Consider the following 14,678-nt stretch of genomic DNA (forward strand, 5'->3'; position numbering starts at 1 on the left):
TTCAATGTATACAAACAATTTTTTTTTTTTGATGTTACTGGTCCTGGTAAGGGCTGAGAATGAAGAGTATCACTATTAGGCCAGATTTCTTTTTGGGTCTGAGTTGATTCGTCCTGCAAGAATGAGCCGGCCAATCGGATTGCACAGGAGTTGGGGCCCCCTTAGGAAATAGCTTTAACTGGCACGAAGGGCAACGCAAAATGAAAAACAAAGCAGAGAGTGAAGTGGAGTCACAAATAATGAGGAAAGACTGGCAGAACTTAGTGAAAGGTTAACAATTGTCTAAGTGGAACATTTTGTCTTTAAACCATTTTGGTCCTGGCAGTAAATGTGGCGCAGCATCTCTGAAACATAGAATGAGGGCACAATGGTATCTTTATGTCAGTGATGTCGATTGTATGTTTCCCAGGGTCCAGAATCATGTGATTTATCAGATTTGAGATCTGCCCGTCATTGCTCCATCTACTCCATTGGTGACAGACTGTAGGACAGCAGTGGTGGACAAAATGCTCCATAAGCCTTAGTTAAAAAAAGTAATGCCCTGGCAGTTGATGGCATGTGCCTACATAGTTTACATGACATAGTTTTGTCAAAGCACACGGTTACTTGTCTATACGGCAGATCAGCTCTCAGCAGACTCACGTCTCTCTCGTTATCATCTGCACTTTATGTTTTCAGCTAAAATATCAGATAAAGGCAAAACTGCTTTTCAGAATAAAGATTATGACACTGAAGTTAAGTTTAACATGTTCAGTACTAATATATTAATAGTAGGGTTTATTAAATCCTTATGATAAGGAACTGGGACTATTTAAATCACACTTTAAAAAGAATTGTTTAATACAGCTTTAAGAGAGAATAAAGCCTTACTCACTTGCAAATCACAATCCACTTACATCACAAAAAAAAACCAGAGAAGCAAATATTAACAGTACATTTGGAAGTATTCAACAGTCTCCACACATGCCCAATTCATATTGAACAGAAATGGCAATTCTTGGCAAAATTCTAGAAAAATCTTGTTCGTCAGAGAAAACAAGACGACACAGCGGATGTCATTTCTCCGTGTCGAGGTCTTTTCAGGCGCAACGCTATTTATTTGTCTGGAAAAGCGGGTTATGGTTACAAGAAAAGAGAAGTTATGACTGCCCCGCAGAGAAGTAGAAGTTTCTCATCGATGGATTACAGAGGTCAGCGAGTGCTTAAGACGGATCCCTTTTTCAAGAAATGGTGGAGAACTCTTTCAGTAGAATCTCCTGGCTCAGTGTGTTGAAGGCCACATTCTTCCGGACGTTGATGCTGATTGATCGAGCCTAAGAAAACAAACATATACATGTTGTCCATTCTTTCACTTGTTTATGTTCTGCTATTTTACAGGAGAGCGTAATGTTGAGTGATTGTGTGATCATCATTGGGCGATGCCAAGTCACTTAGTAACGTCCCTGGCCAGTGGACCTCCTCTTCAAAACTGCACCAGCTACAGGTTCTACCACTATATTATCCAAGTCACACAGACACCCTTGCACCAATTGCAAAAACTTTTCCATATCAATGCTCAATGCAGTATGATTTACTGAACAATATAATCTGGGCAAATGCAAGTAGATAAATCATCACACAGGTTCTATATTGAACATACAATTGCCCAGGGCAACACAAGAAATGCCAAGGAAACCAAAAGAATATGGCAGTGTGGGGATCGGAAGAAAAGTACCCTGGGAAGTGCAATTTTGCAAGAAGAGAAAAGTAAGCAACTAGAATTAATGGTTTCTGTTTTGATGAGCTAATAATTTCCTGCTTTTATTCGTTTTGTTTATTAAAAAATGCCAATAAACAATTGAAAAGAAAGAATTATTGGTTTCATCTCAGCAGTTGGTAGAAAAGCTGTATTGCTCTGGATATTGTCCATTCTACCATCATTATATATATGATATATATAATGTATTATATTATATATTAGATATAAGGATTTACAAACAGCAGGAGCATCAAGTTACAGTGCTTCTTAAAACTTGGGCAAAAGTGACATCACGTTTCACATGACAACAAGAAATATCTTATGTTTTCACATTTACTGCTTAGTACATGTCTGAGGAGCTGGCAGGACATAATCCATTAGTTCGGGTGCTTTGACCAGTTAATAATATGATGATAGACTCCTCTTCTGATACTTAATTTGCATAATTAATGCAGAGTTTTGGGAAGGAGGAGTGGTCAGGGGATGGGATGTATCTAATTCAATACTTTTTATGAGCACTGTGTTGTTCAAGCATGTACATAACCTGTTTTTCCTACGAAAGAGGAAAGTTGTTGTAGTAAGTGTGTAGACTGACCCCGCTCTCATTATGAGTTTTAATTGTTACTGTTATAATGTTTTATGACATATATGTATGTTTTTAGTGCAAATAAATACATAAATAAATGAGAAGATGCACAGGGTATGTAGAGATCCAGTAGAAAGTGCTTATTGCCTAATATGGTGGAAAATGACATCCTTTGATTGGTGCTACCTCCAAATTCCTCTGCAACTCTATGAAATGTAGAACCTGCTCCATCTCTAGTGGATACTGAAAACCAAAGGATGTATGTTTAGAAATACCCTAAATCCAGTATTCATATAGGGATTTCCCCACATGCTATGATACTTTCTCTTTTATTCCTTTTGATTTTAGACAATTCCCTGAGATTCAGGACAACTGACCCCCTGTTAATGTACTGGACACCTGTCTTAGAAATGAAGGGATCTGCCTCCAATGCTGGATCTTAAAGGAGAATTCAATCTTTAACTTAAAAAAACCCTCCCCCCCCATACCCTACGTAGACCCCCCCCCCAGCCTAGCTGCTAACCTGGGGAAATGCCCCTAACTTTTTTAACCCTCAGTGCAGATTCAGGGATCGCAGTTCACGGCAGCCATCTTCTGGGTCTTCGGTAACCAGAGACTAGGACCAGTGAAGCGGCGCATATGCAGTTGGCGCAATTTCCAGGTATGTGACAACTGCGCATGCAGTAGACGGAAATTGCCAAAGCGCCAGAAGAAGACATAATGACCTGGAAGATGGCTGCCGTGAACTGCGATCCCTGAATCTAGTCAACTACAAGAGGTCCTCTGCACTCAACCCATTATCAATATATTTAAGACAGAGACATTTTGTGCATACTGCTACTAAAAAATGCCTTACCCTTTAAACAACACAGGGATTGTTTGTTGTTTAAAGGGTAAGGCATTTTTTAGTAGCAGTATGCACAAAATGTCTCTGTCTTAAATATATTGATAATGGGTTGAGTGCAGAGGACCTCTTGTAGTTGACTATATGTATTTTGTGGTCACACCCTCATTGCACCCCCGCCTAATGGTTTTAAAAAATAGTGGTGAGCACAACTTTCCCTTGTTTGATCCCTGAATCTACACCGAGGGGTAAGGATAAAGTTAGGGTTCCCCATGGTAGCAGCTAGGCCGGGGGGAGTGGGGTGTACATAGGGTTCGGTTAATGCCCTGGTTTGAATCAGTGTGGCAACACCATATGACTCTCGACAAGACAATGACTAATTCCCTGGCTTCCTGGAACACTTATTGCATCCATTGGGCCTTCCTGCTGGAAAGTACTCTGGTGTCCCACAGATAAAAAAGAGCTATAAATAATTCCCGTGTCATGCTACTTAAACTTTGATTTTTTTATTCTAGGTCTCGGGAGTTTTGAATGTACACAGGTTTGGCTTTTCCAATAAAGATAATAAGAGAGCTCACCAGTTCTTTGAAGAAAGCAGCTTCCTTGTGCTGCTCTGAATATCGTTCATATTGGTCGAGGCCATCCTGCAGTTTCAGTGTTAGAGTGTCATAGTTCGATCGCACAACTTCTAAAACCTGCGAATGAATTTAAAAAAAAAACCATATCTCAGCAGCAAATATTTCACAACCAAACAGGTTCAAGTCAAGTTTACTTGTTTGAAGCAAAACAAGCACAACTTTCTGGGTTAGGGCATTTCTTAAGGTCATCGACGGACCTAGGGTTCTGCCCCTAAGAACAAGGGATGCTGGGAAGCACTAAAGCTACCGGCACCGTCAGAGTTCCGAGAACATCGTGCCAAAGTTTCCGCAGCACACTTGTGCCTATACAATCATGCTGAAAAAAAATATTTCCACGCAAGAGTGTCCAACACACATTAAACAGCATGTGCAACTTATATTAATGCATAAGCCACAATTGCATTAAGCTGATTGTCCTCTCATCTACACAATAATACTGGAATTGGTAAGAAACGACTGCACTGTATGTAAAAAGACATGGAAACCGAAATTTCACTTTGCACACTGTGCAGCAGGAGAACAAGAGCCCTTAAATATAATAGATGAACTGCACCAAGGCTCCCAGTCACCTTTATTTCAACCAGTGTCACTTCTCATATGTGTATAATAAAGGCAGCTAAGAGATTTTTGTCACTGAATAAAGGCGGCCATACATGGACTGATAAGTGTTGCCACGTTAGCCCCTCCAGAAAAAGTAGACAGTTTATTAGTACATATATGGGGGCCACCCAAAAGCCTGCACAACTTCAACATATAACTGAAAATCAACCAGGGGTCTGTCAAGCAAGATCTCAGTGGGCAACGACCACATTGGCATGTTGATGCCATCCTCTCCCAACAGGTCTCCCCTGGGCCCCAATAATTCTTCAATCGTTGGCATTTAAAATGTTTTATTTTTCATTGACGGAGCACCCAGAAATGATAGACCACCCATCTTCACAAAACTGGAAAAACCCTGAACATTAGACTAAACAAGCTTGGTTTGAAAAAGGTTACATTTTCTTTCTAAAAGCATGGGCAAAGCAGAATAATGTATTCCATGGATACTTATAGGTCAAATAACTTCTAAGTAGTTTTAAAAGTCACAGTGAAGGACTAGACGTTAAAAAATACATCCCTGGCATATGAAAGAGCACTGGCCCAAGTTCAGCCTTGATTTCCATGCCAAATTATTGTAGTGGCTTTAATTTTTTTTACAGCTTTATATTGTGCTCAGTACGCAGTGAATATGATGAAATGCATTACATCCAATAACCTGAAGGTAAATGAGAAAATATAAATCCAGCAATGATAATAAAATGCCGTTACTGAAAGGCAGTTATTGTTCATTTTAATTTAGCAGCTGATGAATTCAGAATCAGAACCACCCAGGGAGAAATAAATAAAAGCACCCAGCCATGGAAGCCTTCCTTGTTCTTTTTCAGTTGCAGATTAATTAGGACAAGTTAAGAGGAGAAGCTGTCCTGTTCATAAAAAGAATGTCATTTTGCAGTACAGGTATAGGATCCCTTATCCGGAAACCCGATATCCAGAAATCTCCGAATTACGGAATGGCTGTTTCCCCATCTCCATTTTATCCAAATAATCCAAATTTCCTTTTTCACTCTAATAATAAAACAGTAGCTTGTACTTGATCCAAACTAAGATATAATTCATTCTTATTGGAAGCAAAACCAGCCTATTGGGTTTATTTAATGTTTACATGTATTTCTAATAGACTTAAGGCAAGAAGACCCAAATTACGTAAAAATCCATTATCCTGAAAACCCCAGGACCCGAGCATTCTGGATAACAGGTCCCATACCTGTAAGATCAGTGTCCTTCGACTTTATGGCGTATAGGGAACCGCGTGAACAGACTTCTATGTCTCATTTCTTTTTTTGTTTGTTTTTTAATTCTTTTTCATCGTTAGTTACAATAAGCTTCTTTCATTGAGGAAACCCCTGCCTATCTATAACCAAGATTGGGTCTATTCTAAACCCAACCCCCCCTACCTTTATTATGTTGTACGCAAAAGATAGTAAAAAAAACCATATGTTTCATATGTCAGGTGTCACCGTTGACTTGTGTAGAATGTTACTACCATCTGGCTACAACCACCAGTGCATGTAGGGAGTCCATCCATTCCCTAATTGCAGGATAATATACACTTGAAAATATCTATGTGGGGGATTTCCTAGCATGAGGCTTGTTTGGCCACCACTGGAGGACAATCAACGAAGGTCTACATTCTACATCTACATTCAACTAATGTAAGGTCTACTTTTAGTGATGTTGTCGCATTATGATCTACATCCATAATATGATTGTGAGCATTCTGTCCCATGGAATTATTACTCAAATATTATATTGATTTAGAAGAGAATTTATAATACTATTTTTAAAAAAACAATTATTTCTTATGTAACCTTAACAGAATAAATATCTGAATGAAATAGGAGGGTGATATAGACAAGCTGTTTTTGAAAATGTCTTGAGATCTACTGATCTCCAGCTAAAGGTCTGATCTACCTTTTGGACACCCCTGATCAATACTAATCATAGATTTTAGCATCACAATAGCCTATAACCTAATGCTTGTCCAAGAAAACTTTCAAGCCCCTCTTAAAAGCAGGGAACAGAATGAGCCATCAGATCATTCCCCAACATAACTTAAAGGGGACCTGTCACCCTAAGAAATAATTTCAAATTCTTTTCTATCATGTTAGTTGAGCAAAATAAACTTTACTTACACTGTATTTATTATTTAAATTTTGTTTCCTTCTGTTTTGGAATTATACAATCACAGCAAGCAGGCAGCAGCCATTTTGTGGACATGGTTATCAAGGGAAATTGTGTATCACCCCAAAATCTTTTATATGAACCAGAAAGAGGGACCTAATGTCCATGTGCCCTACACAAATATAGAGCCTGAGGAGGGAAGGGGGAATGTGTGGAGAGCTGTGACATCTAGGAAGTGCTGAATGGAAAGTGAAAGTAATTGACTGCCCCTCCTCTATGCCACGGGCATAGAGGTGGGGCAGGTAATATTTGATTGACAGTTTAGATATTTAAACACCTTTATAACAGGTATGGATGTTTTAATGAAAAAGTTTTTTGGGGTTCCATATTTAATTTGGAAAGGACTATCATTATGCAGTTTTTTATGTGTAGGTGACAGTTCCACTTTAAATCTTCCATCCCCCTAACCATTTTGGTTGCACATGTCTGTACTCTCTCCAGCTCATTTATATCCTTCTTAAGGCCAAAACTGCACTGCATACTCCAGTTTTGGGCTTTAACATGGCAATAGTCAGGTGATCCCACTGGTGGCTAATAAAAGGGCAACCAAGTTCAAAAGTTTTACTTTGAAAGCAGCAAGTAAGTTGCAGGTAAAACTTGGTCCCTTTGTAAAATGTATAATGAAGCAATAGAATTCTTAATGCATCAGATGCAAGTTGAGAGTAGGACTGGCCAGATATGGGATGACTTTGACGTAGTTGGCCATCTTAAATATATTGCAATATATGGACAAACAATCCCCGTGTCTCAGTGTCTTAGATATATTGATAATGGGTTGAGTGCAGAGGACTCTTGTATTTGTCTATATGTACTTTGTGGTCACATCCTCATTGCACCCCCTGCTTAATGGTTTTTAATGGTGAGCACAACTTTCCCTTGTTTGTTATAAATCCCTAGTCTAACATTATAAACTGCACCTCATTCTGGTTTTCAGCTTTAATACATTTTATAGGCTTGTAATGCCAAAATAGAAGCCTTAAATAGTCCAAACTTGAGGAAGGATTTAAGAGTGAGTTTCGAGACCTCGATTGAGGGCAGTTGTTTCAACCTCTTGGCTAGAAAGAGATGGGGGAAATCTTTAAAACTAGTAGAACGCTGGTCTAATATTTGACAGATTAAATCTCACTGATGGATCAGATGGTCGGTTCTTAGAAAATATCCTTATAAAAGTGTTTATCTCCCTGCCAAAAAACCCCACAAAGAAGTATAAAGAAGAGTACTGAGGCACACATTGATTTGCTGTCCAAGAGGTCTCCAGCACAATGATCAGTAAAGCTCGTTGTCTTAGGCGATTACAAAATGGTTTAAACCAGCGTTAAAAATACCCCAAGATTTGCTCAGACTATTAGATCTCAGCACTGATGGGCTGGAACAACAAAATAATGCTCCAGCAACTGAAATCACTAAATGTTTTTTTTTAGCAATGCTCAGTGATTTTTCCATTAGGCGCTGTAGTCTGGCAATAATAACAACCAAATGTGTTTGAAAAGGATGCAGTTAGAAAGCAATGTTCCTGTACTGCTTTATTTTTACAATAAAATGGCAAGCATTATCAATGATGTCAGCGTGCAACCAACTCTGTAAACTAAATATCACTTTCCTCTTCAGCTCCCATGTTTAGAACACTAAACAAATGGCTTCCTATACAATTTACACAATATCTGCCAAAACAGAAGAGGCACAATGTTAAACCTGTGAAGGGGCAAGATGGAACCTCTATTGCACTAGTGGATCACTGTCTTAGAATGGCATGTGCTTTAAAAGACCACCAATGGAAATTTGACTCATGTCTGCAAATGGCAGCAAACAGCTGGGTAGAACATAGTAAGAGCTATATACAGTTATCAGTTAATTTGTCCTTTAGACTAAGAGAAAATAATGAAAATATGGACATCTAGGGGCCGATTCATCAAGGGTCGAATATCGAGGGTTAATTAACCCTCGATATTCGACTAGGAATTGAAATCCTTCGACTTCGAATATCGAAGGATTTAGCGCAAATTCTGCGATCGTACGATCGAAGGATTATTCCTTCGATCGAACGATTAAATCCTTCGATTCGAACGATTCGAAGGATTTGAATCCAACGATCGAAGGAATATCCTTCGATCAAAAAAACTTAGGCAAGCCTATGGGGACCTTCCCCATAGGCTAACATTGACTTCGGTAGCTTTTATCTGCCGAACTAGGGGGTCGAAGTTTTTTTTAAAGAGACAGTACTTCGACTATCGAATGGTCGAATAGTCTAATGATTTTTAGTTCGAATCCTTCGATTCGAAGTCGTAGTCGAAGGTCGAACTAGCCCATTCGATGGTCGAAGTAGCCCAAAAAACACTTCGAAATTCGAAGTTTTTTTACTTCGAATCCTTCACTCGAGCTTGATGAATCGGCCCCCTAATATTAGGGATGGGGACGGAATGACTTTCGGTTAGCAATGGGCCCTAGGCAAAGATCTCATTGATGGACACCCCATAACAACAAGAATTTAACCACTGATGTTACCAGTCTTATGGAAATGTTCAAATGTTGTATGGCTCTTACAGGCAATAAGATGATGGGGTTTGTAATTTTTGGGAGATTCCTTTATAAAAAGTTACAGCAGATAAAACTTTTGATGCTGCTCCCTGGGTTTTATAAGACCGGTTTTACCAAGTTTTAGCAGCAGCCTCGCTTGCACGGACCTCTAAATGTAAATCAATAACCCATCAACACCTGCAGAAGTGCCCAAGGTAATCAGCATTAATAAAGAGTTTGAGTCAAGAATAGCCCATACATACACACTAGTTTTGACTTCTCCATGGGCCTTGTCTCACCATCTTTGGGCCTCATTCTACATCTATGTCAGTGATCCCCAACCAGTGGCTTATGAGCAACATATTGCTTACCAATCCCTTGGATGTTGCTCCCAGTGGCCCTTTTGAATTATTGGCTTGGAGGCAAGTTTTGGTTGCCTAAAAAACAGGTGTACTGCTTATATCTGCCAGTCCACGTAGAGGCTACAAAATGGCCACTTATTTGAGCCACCAAGGAACATTTTTATGCTTGCATTGCCACCCAACTCTTTTTGAATGTGGTTCACAAAAAGTTGGGGGACCCCGTTCTCTATGACCCTACTGATATACCTCCACAGAAATTAAATGTATGTTTAACATATTTAACATCTTTAGTAAAATTTAAGTTACAAAAAAAAGGAAATAACTAAAATTGGGCTACTAAATATGGTTTATCCTACTACAGTAGTAAAACAAAACAGAGGCGCCAAAAGGATAAAAATAGCTAAAAGCACTTAAAAACCCAATGGGTAATTCAGAGGAGGTAGTAATAAACTTACCTCCTCCAAGCAGACACCAACAAAAGTGGTAATTTTCAATAGTAGTTTATTCACAAAACTGTACACAAAATACAGTTTTGTGAATAAACTACTATTGAAAATTACCACTTTTGTTGGTGTCTGCTTGGAGGAGGTAAGTTTATTACTACCTCCTCTGAATTACCCATTGGGTTTTTAAGTGCTTTTAGCTATTTTTATCCTTTTGGCGCCTCTGTTTTGTTTTACTACCATATCGAGTCCACCCCGAGTGGAGGGGTATCATCCCCACTTTCTTCTTTTACAGAGAGCGACTTCTTATTCCTGAGTGGGGTCAGGATAATTTCCCCACCTGCCTATACAGTGGTTGCCTAGCGGTAACCCTGGTTTGTGAGTATTAACTTGTTTACTCTACCATTACTCCTTGTTAAAACATATTACACTATTGGGGCTCTTGGTGTTCCTTTTTGTCTCCAATTATCCTACTACAGGTACAGGATCCAAAAACTCTAAATTAGGGAAAGGCCATCTCCCATAGACTCCATTTTATCTAAATCTAAATTTTTTTTAAAATTTCCTTTTTCTCTGTAATAATAAAACAGTACCTTGTACTTGATCCTAACTAGTATATAATTAATCCTTATTGGAAGCAAAACCAGCCTATTGAATTTATTTCATAAAAACGATTTTTTTTTTCTCTGTAATAATAAAACAGCACCATGTACTTGATCCAAATAAAGAAATAATTAATCCTTATTGGAAGCAAAACCAGCCTATTTGGTTTATTTAATGTTTACATAATTTTCTAGTACACTTGATATGAAGATCCAAATTACGCAAAGATCCCTTGTCCGGAAAACCCCAGGTCACGAGCATTCTGGAAAACAGGTCCCATACTGTACTAGAAATCATTTTGTCTGGAAGTATCCACTGATAAATGATGCAGAACTCTTAGAACATAAAAGAATTCTCTGCATCTACATTTTGCTTTGTATTAGTATTTACAGGAGAAATTTTCCAGCGCTATGGATTTATGCACACCAATGCACAGTTCTCAAATTTAATTCACATATTCTAATCTTTACTGGCACACAAAAAAAACCTACACATGGTTCATTCAGCTTCACACAAAGCTTTAGAGGCTGCAAGGCTTGGCAGTTGCGAGTATTTTGCATCAAAGCTTTAACATTGCCTTAAATTGTCAAGGCAGAGAATAGTTTTTATCATCAGTTAGAGAAATGGTTCCACCATTATTATGAAAATACATATTTACTTGCAGAAATGCCATTTCATACATATGCAAATAAAGTTAAAACCTCTATCCCATAACCTTGCACAGATTTAATGCTTTATGCTCAAACTACTCTCTTTAGCTTAAAGGAATACATGACAACAAGCAGAATTACATCTAATACATGGCTTCTTGGAACCCATGCAAATGAGCTTCCTAAAGGATCATAAATGTTTTGTTGTAGCGCACATGGAGCTGTACTGTGTCTGTGTTGGTTAACATTACAAGAATTTTTGGGTTCAGGTACTGCTTCCATCTCTTCATTGCTTACTATATATATGTGCTGGCAGGTAGGGTTCTAAAGAGGTCTAAAGACCCACAAACTATTGTTGTATCTGAGAAAAATTGGGTGTCATATCAACCAAAAGCCAGCCTTTGGAGTCCAGACAGCTACAGAGGGTAACTAATGGATGGAAATCAAGCAATGGATCAAACTAAAACACTAAGTAGGTGGTGCACAAGACATCTCACAGTCGAATGATTTACCCATAAAACAGAAGGGCATCTATTAAATTATATGATATGCTCTGCATGTTCTAGAAGAAAGTATAGCGATTCTAACTGATAATATAAACACTGTATGTAGAAATCCAGAAAATTAAGTAGATCTCTTGGTGGCCTAGTGCTGTACCCAATAGAACAACCGAGATGGTGATGTATACCTATTCAAGTGCTTGCTTTAAAAGCAATTTACAAGTCAATGGTCACTGAGAATCAACAACTTAATAGTTGCTAATCGTTAGAAAGGTCAGGTCATTAGCACACAGATTTCAAGGCAGCATTCTTCTTCAATCTTTTTAAGTTCAATAATAGTATCTTAACTTACAATTGCATTTTGTCATTTTTCTAGGCTTTAGTTGGGGCTGGGTGGAATAAAGGTTTCCAAGAAATAAAAAAAAAATGGATGGTTTCAATAATTTATAAAATGCAAAAACCCAGCTCAAACTAGTTATGGAAATAGCTCATGTGGAACACAAGTGGAAGTGTATAATAAAGGGAAAACTGCAGATTCAGCTTTATCTGCATTGTCATTTTAACAGGATATGGCTAACACAATTTTAGGCCCAATTATACTGGGACTGCTCCATGTTCACAGGTATAACAAGACAAAATCTACTTGCATCAGCAAACTGAAATCCCTTTCGGCACATACAAAGAAAGAGCAAGGGGAATAGTGAAAATATCAATATCAGATTTCTGCAGATATTAGTGTATTTTAGTGTATACGATATTTTTAAAAAAAACACAAAACCTTTTTCCAGTGATAACTAACCAGAAATATTAGATATTAACTGGATTATTATTAAAGACCACAATGCAAATTTCAAGAGTATATAGAGAACTTCCTACGTCTGTGAAGAGGTGTCCAAAATTGCAAATAGTAACCTCCTAGGAATCCAAGCACAATCAAAATGTTGGTTGAGACCCCTGGCCAGGAATGTAGCTGCCTACAACATCCTAGTTGCAGAAGCCCATCTTTCCCAAGACAAAGAGTTTTAGAGGAACACATCAAATCTAGTGACCAAGATGTAATTTGCTCATCACAAAACCTGTTTAAATATGAATAAAAACCATATACATCCTTGCAGTTATGCTTATGTCTACTTCTATATCATCAATAGTACGAAACGCTTAACATCGAATAACCTAATGGCCCTCCTGCTATTAAAGATCTGCTTCCCCAAAGCTTAAGGAATGTTTGAAGAGAGAGACTGCACCATGGGGATGCCTTGATCTATCTCCAGACAAACTAATTGCGAGAAACAACATGCCAGCCAGGGAAATATTCTGCATTGGGAAGTGGATGAGAGATCTTTCATGGGAACTTGACTCAAAGTCTCAATGACAAATCCAACATAAAACTAGCACACAGAAACCAGTTCTAGTTACCCAACTGGATGACAACCAACTTCTGTAGACGGGGTCCTAGAACAGTCCTTCTGAACTACAGATCTATGATGCAGTCATGACTCTCAGTAGGATTTGTGTGTGGGGAATTGCGCGACTTATAATAAAATAGGGAGGCACACCTGTATCAATGAGCTCCTGTAAAATTATTCCATGTAGCCAAACGAAGAAGTCAGAAATACATGTATTTTTACAAGAACCAAAGGTGAGGTTTTGTGCATTAATGTGATGAAATCTGACCATTCACTGTCTGAGAAGTTTGTTCCCAACTTGTTTTCTCATTTCTCTTTAAAGAATTCTGGTGGAGGTTCATTGAAATCCACCAATATTTTGCATATGTTTGAAATCTCATGACCTGGTCTTGTTCAAACGTGGAGTCTTTTTTAATTGGTTATTTTTAGGTTTCCTAGAAATATGCTGTATCTGATATTGTACAATGACTTTCATGGTGTTTGGCTGTGCTGTTGAGGTGAGCCAAGTAACCGTTTCAAGAAGTATGACAAGTATTCTTGTTCAACCTACATTCACCATTTGGATTCCTTGCTAAGGTGGGTATCAAGTATTCTCTGGATTCTGCTAACCCAACAGTAAAGCTGGATAGCGGAGAGACCCACTCCATCTCTTGCTGGGTACATTTTTGTTGGGGTCTTTTACTATGTATTGCTTAAACAAAACATTTATAATCTCTGGATTAAAAACCCTCACATTTAATAAATGTTTAAATCTTCTTTTTCAATAACATACAGTATAAAGAAATAAAAAATGTAAAACCTAAAAATAAGTCACACGCATATATGTGTGTAGCTATTTAAATAACCCATATAAACCTGCTGTTTAACCAAAGAATAGACCATTATTTTGAGTGGGAAATATCACATGTAGTACTATTGTATTCCAGGTGGAATGGCAGCATAAAATAATACAGCATGAAAACATCAAGGGGAAAAGCTTTAAGCATATAATAGTTTTTCCTGTGCATGTAGTGAAATAAAACATTATGCTCCAGGTTCTGCAGAAAGACCCTGCTGCTTCAAAAGAATAACATATTAATCATGCATCGTAAATAACTGACTGCAGTCAAAAGAAAAATGAGCTTTCAAATCTCAAAACGGATAGGGGTAGCAATTTCTATAAATTCTATAAATTCCAGGAAAGGTGCACCCCCAATAGGTAAATGGATTCATCTCTGCGTATTCCCAAACTGTTTTAACAACAGTGAAAAAAAGCTTACAAATCAAAAACAATGGGCTCTAATGGAGGTGTATAAAAATGTACTACAGGCATGGGACCTGTTATCCAGAATGCTCAGGACCTAGAGTTTTCCAGATCTCTCCATATTAGGATCTTCATGCCTTATGTCTACTAGTAAATCATGTAAACAATAAATAAACCCAATAGGCTGGTTTTGCTTCCAATAAGGATTAATTATATCTTAGTTTGGATCAAGTACATGGTACTGTTTTATTATTATAGAGAAAAATGGAGTCAATGGGAGAATCATTCTGTAAATCCTGTACTCAATATTTTCTATTCTTTGCAGTCTTCAATATTACAGGGCCAGAAGATATTAGGATTCGGTTCGGGA

The 14,678-nt window shown here is 38.1% G+C and overlaps 1 protein-coding gene across 1 annotated transcript in view; it reads right to left on the reverse strand.

The window, feature by feature from the left end:
- Nucleotides 1–822: 822 nt before the first annotated feature.
- armh3.L (armadillo like helical domain containing 3 L homeolog) overlaps nt 823–14,678 on the reverse strand; it is a 103,157-nt gene continuing 89,301 nt past the window's right edge. The window contains 2 exon segments of the mRNA NM_001093557.1: nt 823–1,313; nt 3,747–3,863. Coding sequence (NP_001087026.2) covers nt 1,221–1,313; nt 3,747–3,863 — 210 coding nt within the window. The 3' untranslated portion in view covers nt 823–1,220.

Source organism: Xenopus laevis, chromosome 7L (genome assembly GCF_017654675.1).
Source record: "Xenopus laevis strain J_2021 chromosome 7L, Xenopus_laevis_v10.1, whole genome shotgun sequence".
In the NCBI taxonomy this organism is placed as follows: domain Eukaryota; kingdom Metazoa; phylum Chordata; class Amphibia; order Anura; family Pipidae; genus Xenopus; species Xenopus laevis.